General features: G+C 39.4%; 1 protein-coding gene across 5 annotated transcripts in view; it reads right to left on the reverse strand.

The window, feature by feature from the left end:
- Positions 1–250: 250 nt before the first annotated feature.
- pmp22a (peripheral myelin protein 22a) overlaps positions 251–14,741 on the reverse strand; it is a 30,663-nt gene continuing 16,172 nt past the window's right edge. The window contains exons 1-5 of one of the 5 annotated variants that reach the window (XM_047800765.1): positions 4,385–4,572; positions 1,543–1,647; positions 1,348–1,441; positions 1,120–1,260; positions 251–1,005 (exon numbers count right to left, since the gene is read on the reverse strand). In XM_047800765.1, coding sequence (XP_047656721.1) covers positions 845–1,005; positions 1,120–1,260; positions 1,348–1,441; positions 1,543–1,620 — 474 coding nt within the window. In that variant the 5' untranslated portion in view covers positions 1,621–1,647; positions 4,385–4,572 and the 3' untranslated portion in view covers positions 251–844. Of the gene's footprint in view, positions 1,006–1,119; positions 1,261–1,347; positions 1,442–1,542; positions 1,648–2,414; positions 2,692–4,384; positions 4,573–14,741 lie in introns of those variants that run through there. The other 4 variants (XM_027141324.2, XM_047800764.1, XM_027141323.2 and 1 more) reach the window with 4 other exon arrangements.

Consider the following 14,741-nt stretch of genomic DNA (forward strand, 5'->3'; position numbering starts at 1 on the left):
GATGCAAAAACACCAGTCAGCTAGGCAGCAACATCGTCTTTTGCCTACCATTAAAAAATTTAACATATGACTTCATTCTGTCTAGTATCCCATGAGAGGGGGTTGGCTACCTTTAATTATTTACCATTGTAGACTTAACTGTCATGTCAGTAGAGACTGGATACAACACATTGTTGTAAAGGCAAGCAAAGAATTGCACTCAATTTAACACTTGATGCCTTCTGGTGGCCTAGCAAAATCAGGCAGGGAATGATGTATTATTTGTTTCTTTATTTTTAGAATCTTATTAAAAGCATACAAAACAAAAAACAGTTGGATATTTTGACACACATACAATACACAATGTAAAATAATTTTGCTCAATTGAACAGAAATATAGGTGTATCTATCTATGAATTGAAGGCTAAAACAGCACCATTTCACTATATGAAAATACGAACAGAACAATTTGGTTTATCACATAAAAATAAGCACAATTTCATCATACAACCTTCGTGAAATTGGATTTCATAAATGTACTTCTATTGGATACAAGATCAAACAAAAAAGGATAAAAATCATTATTCTGTCTTTTTTGTGGTCAGCTTCAAAATATGGGCCTTCATCAACAATGGATTCGACATTCATATGTACAAACACCAATGTAAAAGTGATATAAATAGTATCAAAGCCACAGACTCATCCTCACTGAGTCATCATTGAGTTTGATCTTCATGATTTGTCACTTTTGCTTGATCACACATTTGGCACACATTGTTATACGGGCCAGTGAAAAAAGGCCATTTGGGTCTGTGGACTGAGTGTCATTCTCAGTGATGACAGCGGGCATTTCTCCACTTATCCTTCATTCCTTCTTCCTCAGAATGATGTAAATGAGGCCGCTTATCAGAGTGAGAGGGAACGCCAGCCAGGCTAGCACAAAGGCAAAGCCGAACGAGTAGCCATCTTCCGGCACTTCCGGCCTCATCACTGTGTAGATTATAGCTCCACTCATCACAAATAGGCCTGGAAGAGCAAGCGAGAGAACAAGTGAATTGATAGGACACACCCATCCAATCTCAAACTATCACTTTCTGTTACAGCATCAGCATGCATCTATAATCTGGTTGGAATACTTACTGGAGAGGATCTGAAAGATAGCAGTGAAGAAGAACCGGCCTCCCTTGTTCAGGGTGAAGAGTTGCCAAATGAATATGATCAGAGACAGCAGGCAGAAGATTGTGGCTAGGATCATAAGACCCTGTACTGCCTGAAGCCAATCTAAAATAACAAACCAAGAGGCCAAAAATTAGCCCCAGCAATCTGAATATTCTTAATTTATTTATTTATGTTAAGTGTCTTGCCTACCTGCACTGTTGACATCTGTGCATTCATATCCTCCATTTTTTACTGTGCAGGCATTCCACAGGTCATAACTCTTTAATTGAAATGTGCTCCAGGCCTTGATTTGAGAATAAAAACCATGCCCTTATATGTTAATAGTTCAGTACATAACCCACACACCATAATCAGGCATATGGTGCAAGAAACATGCATACTCACATTCACAGATGTAGAAATGAGCAGCAGAATCAGATCCAGAAGGTGCAAAATGACTGTTCCAATCAAGACCACCAGCATGGTTGCGTTAATCTGTAATTTGCTGTTCTGCAAAAACAGAAGTAGCAAAATATTTAATAAGATTTTAGTAAGTGATTTGGAACAGAAGAAGATAAGCATCAAGCCAGCAGTTCCTACCATCTGGTTGTTTAAATGGTCATTTTACATGCAGTTTATTATCTAGGCAGCAGGAGGCGCTCTGTTCTAACTATTGCAAGATGATCTTGATCCAAGTGTGAACTTCAACAGTGTTACTTTACAGTAACATACAAAGGATAAACAAAATCGTGGAAATGTTGCAAATACTCAAGCACACATCTATTTAACTTGGAAAAACACGCAGAATAAGAACCAAGCCTCCAAGTTCATAATTTGTCTCACCATGAAAGAAAAAAACGTTTAAAAACAAAACAAAGTTTTTCTTCTTATTTTTAGTTCAACCAAACGCAGTAGGCTGAAGATCGAAATTTGTTGTTTTCGTCTATATTTTAAGCAGAGATTTTTGGGGCGTGGGTTTAAATCTAATCATGAAGCTCTCACATGTGCAATGCGACCGACAGAGAAGTTGTTGATTTCCGTAAAATAAAAAAAAAAAATAAAAGTATGCTAACAAAACCCTCACACACGACATCCTGCTACGACACAAATGTAAACAATCTATTTATGACGTAGAAAAGTTTCCTCCATGCTGTAAAATAACGGTAAATCCCAAATCCCAACTCCTGTGGTGCTTATAAATAATCCTTAGGATGTGCAAAATTATTTTTGATCAACGTGTTTGAAAAAACACACATACAAAAAAAATAAAAACCTACAACTTACGAGGTGAAGTGAAGAATCCTGAAAAAGAGTTAGAGAGAGAAAGCAGGAGCAAAACACCGAGCTACCTTTACTACGAGATCCCAGTACAGATTCCCCTAAACCACGAGCTCTGGATTCCAGATGTGGATATTTTTTTTCTTCAGGAACGTGAGAACACCGCCCTGTGAGCGCCTTTACGTCACTACACACGTCTCTGTCTTTACACGCGTACGTGACTGCATGAGCGAGGCTACTACAGTGTTTTGGTGCCTTATAGGCGGCACACAGGACGAAGTGTTTACTCTTTATTCAACTGCGAATCACGTGCCATCGAGATTTGTTGGTGCTCGCGCATCACTGGCTTTAGTCTCGCGCTTGCAAGCATTCGTGAAGACTAAGTTATTGAACGGAATGGGTTGCATGTGCGCGCGCGCACCTCCCACCAGTGGCCCCACGGTATGCCCAGAATGCCGGTGTGTGTAACAAACGCCCCTATTTACTCCGACATCTGGGGTGGAAGCGCTGAGCTTTAAACTTTGCCAGACCTCTTGTGCACAACAAGGATTGTGAAGTAGTGACTCACAACCACGCCATGTTTACACCATGCTCACCATTCCATGTGGGTTTTTACTCAAATGCTATAAAGCGTGGAACTCAAATAAAGCAAAGGCTTATCTATGCATGCTCATTACCTATTACTATACTAGTCTATGGTTACTTACGCAGACTCATGCGTTATGGACACAATATAATGAACATTTTTTGTTCAATGAAGTAAAGAATTTTTCGGTTCTAGACCTTTTTAGGGTGGCTCCAGCCCACCAGTCTGTGATCTCAGCCACCCTAAAACTATAAGTATAATTTTTACTTTCATTAATAAACAATACAAAAATCCGTTAAAATGCAGGACATGCCGTCGATGGGAAAGAAAATTATTTATCAGTTTGATCCAAGAGCGATTTTTTTTTACTTTGCTTTTACGCGCGTGCGTTGTAATCTTTCAAAAGTGCGTCTTCAGCTGTCTGCTTTATTTGAATGGAGAAGCACAGGTACGCGCAGCGTGCACGCGCAGTCAGAGCTGGAGGCGTTTATCTATAACGTTAATCGGCGGAAAGACGCAAAGAAAAAGCAGTGAAATTTCACTATTCTTATTACCAGAGTTGTCATATATAATATAGAGCTCATCTTGTTTTAAATTCTCACTGAGGGCTAAGCCCCCTAAAGATGAAATCCTAGAACCGCCCCTGCTTTATACCAGGATCCCAAGTCTGCATAAATCGCTTAGTCAGAGAGACTTATGAATATAATAAATTCATTCATCTTCAGTAACCTCTTTAACCTGGCTGGGATTGAAGTGGATCCGGTGCATATTGCAGGAACATTAGTAAGAGGAGGAAATATGGTCTGGTTGGGATGCCAGGCTCAATCCAAGTTGCATGTTTTTGTTTTGCAATACCTGAAGGAACCCAATATGGGGACAGAGAACGCACTAAACTCTATACCTGAAATACCAGGTGTGAAAATGTTTCGGGCAATTAATTAATGACTTTAGATAGCTTATTGCGTTCACGTGCAAGATATAATTTGGGTGAATCAGTATGATGTATTCTGTGTAAAATATATCAGTTTGGGAAACATGTTAAGTTTGATCTATTCCTAATCCAGCATTTCAGGCTTGTGTAGAATCCAGTACTGTTGGAATGTAACTCATTGTGTATCTGATTGATGCATCCGTTTTTGGGCCTGTTTGAATCACTGTACACGCATTATGTGTGATATTACATGCATTTACTTATTGCACTGAAACTCATCTTACCAATTTGACTTGTTTAATTTACACAATGTAAGCATAACACCCAAACTACACCCCACAATCTGCAATCTGTAGCATTTCAAACTTAGCCCAGTGCTGCAGCAAAACGTTTAACTTTATGCCATTTGGCAGACGCCCTTATCCAGAGCAACTTACAACAAAACCACATACCTGGCAACACTGTCAATGTGCTGTGCGTCACAGTCCCATAATTTTCAAAGAGCACCATGGTAAGGCGTTCCTGTCACTCCTTCTTGCTGGAGCAGTGTTTGTAAATACAGTGGTGAAGCCATGTTCAGGAGTCAGGCCCTGATCTGTGGTTTGGCACTAAGACCTAACTCTGCCTCAGTCCTGAATCCACAGCCTGGACACAAATGTAGAACTGTGGGTGAGAGACAGATGACCATTAGCAGCTGCAGTGGGGCAATAACTTTCCTGTGCTCTGACTCAGTGCAGCAGGCGGCAAAAAGGGCCATAAATATAAATATCCCTTTGTGGGTGATCTGCTAATTGCTCCCTTGGTGGTATATCGTAAGAACTGAATTGAGTGCAGAGTTGAGGGTGAATCACTGCACTTGTTATGCTCCACCGTATCTCACAGTCCATCTCAAATCCCACTGTGAACTGTCAGAGACCATAGAAAAGAAATGCTTAATTGGTTCTTTGCTTGCTGGTTTGATGTTCGTTGGTCCATATGGAGCTGGTCCACAGCAGGTCTTAACGAGCTTTATCAAGTACAGAAGTTTGAGTGACTAGAATTCAGTGCCAATATTAATGAAGTGATCATTATAATTGTGATTTCATTTCACTTTCAAGATGCCATCACTGTGCCTATGAGCAGTGAAAAATATTCCAAATCCTGACCTTTCTGAGATGTGAGATGTTAAACATTTTTACGTTTTAGCCACACTAATGTTTTCAGTCTGTTTCCTGTTAATACTACAGCCTTCGTATAACTTGTGCTGCTTTGTTTGTTTGGAACAGTGTACGCCCAGTGTAATATGATACAAAGCAGTTAAATGTGAAATTGGCAATGCACCATCATAATAAGCAGAATTGTGGAGCTCACACAGCAGTATGTTTGAAAGGGAACATTTTCACTGTTAACTTTTCAGTGTGGATGGAGAGATAAAATGTATTTTTACATATAGTGTTTGTGTGGACTAGGCCTTAGTGATATATCACATTCAATGGCCATGGAGAAACTTGCGATGACATGACATCACTTATTCTGAGTTTTTGTCAGACCTATATTAATACTGACATTATAGTGTTATAATGTAACATTGAAATAACTCATTAACACACGTGATCAGTACATGTTTATATATGGACAGAATGTGTCATACTATACTTCCATCCGGCTGTCTTTTACTTAAAAGCTATGTTGTGCATCTTTTATAAATACATCCATGCGTTTGGATTGTGTGAGGTTGACTCTGAGCAATACGCAATAACAAATCCATTTGGCAGTGTAGATTAGCCAGACCATGTGGCTCCAGCTTAATAAATACTACATCTCTATTGTCATAAAAGTTAATTACGCTGACTTAAACATTTCCGTGTGCAGAATCATTCAGTAAAGTCACAAGTTCACTTGATCAGAGGGGACGAGGGCCTCCGTTGGCCAACTGCAGGCACATCTGGTTGAGACAGCTGCAGTGGGAACCTCACATGGGCTGGTAGTATGAGGAAAGGAATGGTGACACCCACTGCTTAGTGATCAGTGGAATGTTAGAAGCCAGGAACTCTTTAAGCATAGAGAAGAATTATGTCATGTCAGTGTATGACCATGGAGAAACGGTCTGATGCTGTAGTGACAAACTGGATAAACACTAACTCTAAAGTGTCACTTCTCTGAAACTGTTTAGATTCATATATTTTATTTTCACTGTTTTTGCTGTGAAGATTAGATAGCAGTGTGCCATAAAGATTTTTAGAATTTTTGGGACATATTTTCCTCTGATAGATTCGTCCTAGACAAATATAGCTCAGACATTTTTCTTTACCTGAAAATAAAAAACAGTTAAAACAGCTGTTTAGCATGGAAAAAAAATAATGCTTACAGTAGGTGACAGTTTTGCTTTTCTTCATTTGTTCTTAAATTCCTTGCTTACTATTTTCCTGACCTTGCATAGTTCCTGTAGTGAAAGGGGAACCTCTTAGATCCTTGAGATCTTTAAAATCTCTCAACTCATTTTCTTCCCCTGTCTCTGTCTCTCTCTGTTTATGTTTCGCCACTTAGTGGCTATCAGATAACAGGCCACAGATCTCAAAGGTGGAGCCAAAGGGGGCCCAAAGCAGCATTAGTGAAAGCAGTGGGCAGTCACATACTGAAATGGTGGCGTTCAAACTTTCTCTCAGTTACACACACACACACACACACACACACACACACACACACACACACACACACACACACACACACACACACACACACACACACACACACACACACACACACACACGCACACACAGACAAACTGGTGTTGAGGCTACAAAAAGAAAGCTCCATGAAATCCTCTCAATGTTGTTGAGCTCTGGATGCGGGACATTACCGTCATTCTCACAAACCTCTGCCAGGGCTTAGTTGTACACTTGATGCAAAACAGCAGCTGCCTGTATTTCGGCAGCTAAATATTTCTGCAGCTAAATTCAGATAAGATGCTTAGATGGGCAATGATCAAATGTGATTTGGCATTGGTTGCAGTCTTAAGCCAATTAGTCAACCTGTGAGACTTTTGGGAGGGAAACCCCTTCAGATTCTTACTGAGGGATCCTTAAATCAAGCCCTCTACCTCACCCAAACTGATCAGGAATAATACCCAAACAAATCACAGTCACAGGCCATGATGAAAGCCAGATCCTTGTACAATCACCTCCACCATCTGCTAGTCATTAGCCCTGACTTCCTGTTTGAGACTGTGTCATCAGCACACACCCCTATAGCAGGGCTGAGTGAACACACTCAGAGGGGTCATCTGACTATTGCCCACTGAGGAGAGGAGGGGTGAATTCAGACAGAATCAGAGCTGACATCTGCCTGGCCTGTGAAATGGAGTCGTCTGAGATCCATTCTCAGCCAAAGTTTATCAAGATTGCAACAGTTCTCAGTGAATGTCAACCATGCACTCTTGACTATATTACAAATTTATAATTACTACCTTGGGGCTACTGAGGATATGTAACTCCTAACTTTTTCTTTACTACTTTTTTAGTAAAACTTGCACTTTGTGTGGAGCTATGTACAGTAGTATACTATCTACCGGTACGCATGGATCCTGTTAGATTTAACAGCCTCATGCCAAATAGGTCACATGATCTGACCTGAAGCAGAGGTAAAAGGCTTTTCCCCATGCGCTTGTGAGACTTGATCTTGCCAAGTGATTAGCTCATCCATGGTTGTTGGTCATCTTTCAGTTCTTGTAGTAAATCTTCCATGTCTCTCTTTCTTTCTCCCTCTTTGCATATCGCATACATAAAAGCCATGCACTATTTTTTTTACCAGACAGTGGGGCCCTGTTCTGCAAATTATTCAGAGTCCACCATGGTGTAGAAGGGTTCTGTTCTATACTATATACAGTACACTCCCCGATTTGAAACCACACATCTATTCGCCAACTCAGGTTTTTATCTTCAGGGCATCCGGGAGGTCTAGAAGGATCTATAACATCTATTATATAATAACATCAGATATAGCTGCTTTAAAATTCCAGTTCATACATTTCCGGCCCCTTTCATCTTTAAATGTTGTCTAGGATACTAGTTATATTTTCTCTGCATTTATTCCACATTGCTGATCTTTTTATAATTTCATGTTTTTCTTATTATTATTCATTAACATTCCAGACTGCATCACAGACCTCCTCATCAAATATAAGCCCCTGACATCACTACTGCTTCTGTGGCTACATGAACACAAATCCCCTTAGCCAAGCTCCAAAATCTAACAGAAAGCCTTTCCAGAAGAGTGGCGCTTATTATAACAGCAAAGGGGAACTAAATTTATAATGTGATGTTTGAAAAGCACAAGTGGGTGTGATGGTCACATGCCCACAAACCTTTGGCAGTAAAGTGTATCTGCCTCATCTGCCTCATGACAAAACAACCTACAACTTTCTGTCTCATTCTTGAAGTTATCTATTCATATTTAAGTATTTAGTATTTTAAAGAAGATTATTGATCCTGAAATTGCTCAAGATTCAAGGTTTTCTCACTTTCTAACATTTATAACACCAGTGAAGTTTCTGGAGTGCTGGAGCTTTCTTGTGTGCTTTTTTCCTACTAGCAAAATTGACTGGACTCTGACTCAGATAGCAGAGATATAAAGATCATACAATCTAACTTTAATTGTTTTGTACATTTTCCATATCCAATCTCCTGAAATTGATTGTTACATTTTTCTCATCCTCGACATAGTACACCATTCAGAAAATCTAATCGTTAGTAGACTCCAGTCTATATCAGCACTTTAGTTGTTCTTATTCAGACATAATGCCATAAGTCCAGATAACAAATGCTATATAAAAATACTGTATACATACATTACACTGCTTGGAGCTGTTTTGTGTATTGTCTTTTGTGTGATGTCTTTTTCTGTTATTGTTTATTGTCTTTTGTGTATTGCATTTTTTGTACTTTTTGTATTGTCTTGTAACTTGTGTCTGCACTGTTTTTTGTCCTGCACTGTCTTTTGTCCTGCACTGTCTTGTTTGTCTTGTCCTGCACTGTTTGCACCAGGTTGTACAGTTGCACTTTATGTGGCAAAGACTACTTACATGTCCTTAGCCCTGTCTTTGTTTTATGTAGCACCCAGATCCTGGAGAAACGTTGTCTCATTTCACTGTGTACTGCAACAGCTATATATGGCTGAAATGACAATAAAAGCTTCTTGACTTGACTTGTCCTGCACTGTCTTTCTGTCTTTTTGTCTTGTCTTGCACTGTTTGCACCAGGTTGCACAGATGCACTTTATGTATCTAGGACTAACTTACTTAAGTCCTTATAGTTCTGTCTTTGTTTTATGTAGCATCCTGGAGAAATGTTGTCTCATTTCACTGTGTACTGTAACAGCCGTATATGGTTGAAATGACAATAAAAGCTTCTTGCCTTAAAATATTTAGGAGATAATAGATTTAGGAGAACCAACTGTGATTTTCTTTTTAGGTTAACCTAAGTTGAATTTCTCCTGTCATGTACAACAACTTTTTCAATCTTTAAAGCCCTGTGTTGTGGCAAGTGGTTTGGCAAGTCCTTTTTTGAAAAGAAAGCTCAAAATGATTTAGGCGATACAGCATGCAGGATCCTGACTCATTTGCAGTATTGGAGACTTGAAAGAAAGTCTGAGACATATTGTAACTGTTTTCCTGATCTGCAGGAACTGAAATCGGAGAGGAATCAGAATGAAGAGAAAATAAGTAAAGAGAGGAAGGAGTTTTCCTTTGACAGTGCTTTGACCCACACCTCTTCCACAGATGCATTTAAAACACAGATGCATACAGCTTTCACCCCCCCCCCCCACTTGGTTAGCAGCCAGATCTCATGAAATGGAGAGTGTTATGCATTCCAGATGAGATTCTAACATTGCTGCCAGCTCTAAACTCTCCAATATTGTGAATATCTTACTTCCGTAGTCTGTGTGAAAACCCAATCGCCAAAAAGTAAGCTTTTTTTCCCTTCCCTTCTATTCTTCGTCTTCTGTACGATGGGGGATGGATCCTTAATTGAAACCAGAGGCTGTTTTTGTTTGAATTTCTTTATGCGATCTCTCATTATAGTGAAGTCGACTGCTATAGTGGTCTTTATTACAAGGCTTGCTGCCTTTACATCAATCTGTAGAGATTTAAATACACACAAACCAATACAATTTCAGCTATGGGCTCTGTGTCCATTTGTGGGGAAGAAGCAGGGAAAATACTTAAGTGTGCAGGGACATGCGTCCCCAGAACTGTCTTAAACGTCCTGCTTCTAACAGCTGTCTTCGATAAGGCTAGGAGCAGAAAGCACAGTATTGGGGCATAACTCTGTTCTCAGGGCCTCTTGTCTGTCCCAGAGGCCAGCAATATTGTGTGTTCAACCTCCACCCACTCCTCTACACATATTATCTACACAAGTCTCCATATGTTTTTGTGTGTGAGAGAGAGAGTTAAAGGGATATCAAATCCCACTACTTTGTATTGTTTTTTTAATATAAAGTTACTTTTGCACACGCTTAGACACAATAAAGACGACAAATGTATTTTAAACCAAGATCTCTGATCCTTTCAGTTGTAACATTCAGCCTCAGTTTTTTCTCTGTCATTTCTAGCATTGCCCGATTACTTGGACTATCTTTGCCCATTTTTCTGCCATTTCTATGATTATGACCTAAAAATGGTTGCATTCAAATCTGGATTCAGAGACTGAAAAACAATGGGAGATGCAAACTTACACACTTGCTGTACACGTTGATTATCTTATATTAAATTATATCTGCTTCACTTCAGGAAGCAATCCATGTCTTGCCATGGCTGTTCGTTGTCCCAAAGGGAGTGAGTCTAATCCATCAAATCATTCTTCAAACCATCAAATCAACCATGAGAACAGCTATTTGGAGTCATGCAGTTTGTCACTTTTGATATTATACTGAGAATAACACATTGTTCCACAGTTCTCATGACTGTTTAGATGAAGTCTAATTGTTTCAAATCACATTAGAATTAATGAGAAGTCTGGTAGTTACAGTGTGTTCTGTACTTTTAACACACACAAACACACACACACACACACAAACACACACACACACACACACACACAAACACACACACACACACACACACACACACACACACACACACACACACACACACACACACACACACACACACACTTGACCTTGGATTTTTTCCCTCTCTCTAACCAGCTGGGTGCAGTTTGACAGCATGCATTGTTCTGTGATTTTAACAGGTCCCTTGACCCTGGAGCACATTTGAGCCAGGTCTGCCATACGCAGACCCCGGTCATGGCCATGGGCTTCAGGATTTTCCCCTCTTGTTCACTTATTAAAGTATGAAAGCCAGAGGAGAAGCTTAGAAAGTTGTTTAAACAAACTGCATCCACAGATAAGTCATAACAACCTTTCCACATTTTCCGCATTTGCACATTTCAAATGGTACTGAGCATTTTGCACATTTTTTTTAACCTGTTTGTAAATTGTTCTATTTATGTTTCTTACTATTGTATGCAAATGGTTCTGCAATTTCTGGAGCTCGCTCCCAAGAATTTCACTCACCATGGCACATGGTGCCGTGGTGATGTGACAATAAAGGTGACTTGACTTGACTTGACTTAACAGGCTTCAGCAAAGTGGCATCTCTCTACTGACATCCTGATCATTTAGTCCACTCTGGAAGTTGTCTCAATGTTGCTGTAACTTCTCAAACAGGAAAAACAGAGAAAGAAAACGCAAAGCCATGGATAATAAAGGAAAAGCCTTCATTTCTCTTTGCTGTATTATTAGCAGGGGAAATTGTGTTGACCACTGTTTAAGTGTTAAACCAGTAATGTAGATCCTGCTACACGCTCAGTGTACATCAGTAGGCGTTTCCCTTCTGATTTACCGTATGGGAGGGAGTCTTGGAAATGTGTAAATTACTGTGAAGCCTTCAACACGCAACAGCTTTATGCAGCTTGTGGAGAGGGTGGAGGGGTCCACATGCTCTTTAAACAGCTCAGTTTAGAAGTCCTGATGATCACAGCAAGACACTGCACAAAGAAACGGTTTTGGTCAAAAATAAATAAATAAATAATTCAGGTTTTTGGTTAAATTGTTTCTAGATGTCATCTCTTAAAGTGTAGTAATTAAAATAAAAGGAAATGGTTTATTTCAATGCTTTAAATCACTCACAACAACCACATTTTGAGTTTGAGCTCCAGCTACTTGGCACAATCCCAATCAAAGATATATATTTGGTATTTTCATTAAGAATTTATGCAAATGTATGCAGATTTAGTTTAGCAGATTTACAAAACCCTTTTTTTTGCATAAACAAATGTAGACTTCTGAAAAGTTCTACCACAAAAATCAGCTAGAACTGTCTTGTCTTAATATAACTTATTGACACTTCCAATACTTACACAGATTCAGTGGCACAGCTGCTGCTTTCTGCAGTTATTTTTGACCCTCAAACACACACCTGAGTCAAGATACACTGCTTAAGTCATGCACAGACTATATTTTATTCAGTTTTATTTCTGTAAGCATGCTGCAATCATGAGTCCTGTTCCTGCTTATACTGCTTGCTGTGAATGTTATTTTAACACAAATAAAAAATACCTGATGGAAAGGACAGTTCTGGAAATATGCAAGGGACGGGGGATTCGGCAGGGTTCCAGAGGTTAAAGTATAATGCATGCCAAAAGCAAATGACCCTTAGTGATCTCTGACTTCCTGGCTAGATTTGACCTCATCACACCAACATCCCTCTGGTCCCTCATCCACCAGCACCACATACCAGAGCATGCTGCACACACAGACACTGCATTATGTGTTTCACAGATTGGTCACTGCCCCTCTGTTGGGTCTTGCATGTTTTCCTTCAGGTTGTAAAGATTAAAAATAAATAAACATGCACAAGACTTTTTCTAAATATGTGGCTTTGGCATAAATTTGATCAAATCTTTTACACTGAGGTGTGATTGGGAGGAATAGTAAAACATAAATAAATAAATAAATAAATAAATAAATAAATAAATAAATAAATAAATAAATAAATAAATTTAAAAAAAGAGTAAAAAATATAGAGAGAGAAAGGTACAGTAATGTGTGGTCTGGCAGCAGTCCAGGTGATTTCAGTCAAGAGGATCCATGATGGAGGCCTGTGGATGTGCTGTTTGGAAAAATTATACAGGATAAATAGAGTATAATGGAGATGAGGAGGCTCAGAGAGGTAAAGAAATCCTGTCAGTGATATCCATGGGAAAGAGTAACAGCATCAACAATTCATACTGTCTAATGTAAAAGTGCTTTTAAAGTGCATTATGACCTACTGTAATTATGGCGAATGTCAGCATGGGTGCTATTAAAATAATTCTAATGCCTTTTAACATTTCATACTTGCCATTTTGGGTCCTGTGATGCAACTGAAGTGTGAGTGTAGGGAGATTTAAGGTGGTGCAGCTGAGTCTTTTCCAGGAGGGTGGGACTTACACAGGAAACTGCATATTGCAACACAAGTTGGAGGAAAAAATGTTAAAGTTTTCTGTGCGATGCTGAAAAGGAAAGTCAGCCAACCTTCCCTTCCTGTCTTTCCATTATTTGTCCTTATGATTTCTTTTATCAGGACACAGATCTGACATAGTAATGAGACATGAGATGAAATGTATATATTGCATTCATTCATAAACAGAGTAACAGTGGATCATTAGTATGTTCTTTACCTCAATCTCAACCGTGTAAATGCACAGTCCCATGGGCTTATGGGCAGGGGTGTCTGTGTTTAAACTGATTAATCTACTCACTAAAACTAGCTGGAGGCTTCATTCTGCCCTTATATAATGGATACTGCTTTAGATGAAATGCTCTGTGGAAAATGCTGAATGGAAAAAGCAGTGCTACAGTGAAAAAGCTTCCAGGCACAACCCTAGCAGGAGCAATACATATTTTTTTCCATTTGGTTTTTATTGTCTTTTTTCATACTTTGGGGTTTTGAGTTTTGCAGTAGTAGAAAAACAAAACAACTGATTGTGCAAACTTAGAATCTAAACAGCATTTTTTTTTTTGGTTAAAACACCCAGCTATAATCTTATAAACTATCTGCACATCAACTGATAAAAGATATTTTGCATTTCATTCCCAGAATGCTAAACCAAACATGCTCTCTCTGAGATCAGACTGCACTGTTGTTAAGCTGGTATTGTTGGGAATGTTGAAAATAATTCCTCTCATGAGCATCTGGACCTGTGAATGTGTACATTATTCTGTGAATGGGACATTCAAGAGAGACTTTCAGTCAAAGGGAAGGGCAGCCTTGATAATATCCATGACTCTGTGTTCCTCAAATTATCTCTATCCATTTTGGGCCATCGTGCCTTAAACATAATAGAGGGGGACACAGTTTGACCTGGAGAGTCATGGCTTATGCACGCAACTCCAAATTATAGCACAACAAATATCTGAAAGGACTCTGTTGACTTACATTTTGTATATGTGCATTCTAGTGTGTATATGTGTGTGTGTGTGTGTGTGTGTGTGTGTGTGTGTGTGTGTGTGTGTGTGTGTGTGTGTGAGAGAGAGAGAGAGAGAGAGAAGGGAGTGGAGGAAAAGATGTTGATGAACAATCATGCATTCTGTATGTGCACTAACCCACCCCCTCTTTCTCTTGTTTCTCTCTGTCCAAAATCTCCAGCCTAGCAGGTTGTTTAATGTGTTCCAGATTTCTTCCTGCTGGCCGCCTTGTGCAGCTCCCGCCATGGAATTCAGGAGAAAGGACAGCAGATCTGGCAGCATACTGCAGATCTTTTCCATATGTTAACAAGCAGGGCCCTCTTC

The sequence above is a fragment of the Tachysurus fulvidraco genome, chromosome 15 (genome assembly GCF_022655615.1).
Source record: "Tachysurus fulvidraco isolate hzauxx_2018 chromosome 15, HZAU_PFXX_2.0, whole genome shotgun sequence".
Lineage (NCBI taxonomy): Eukaryota > Metazoa > Chordata > Actinopteri > Siluriformes > Bagridae > Tachysurus > Tachysurus fulvidraco.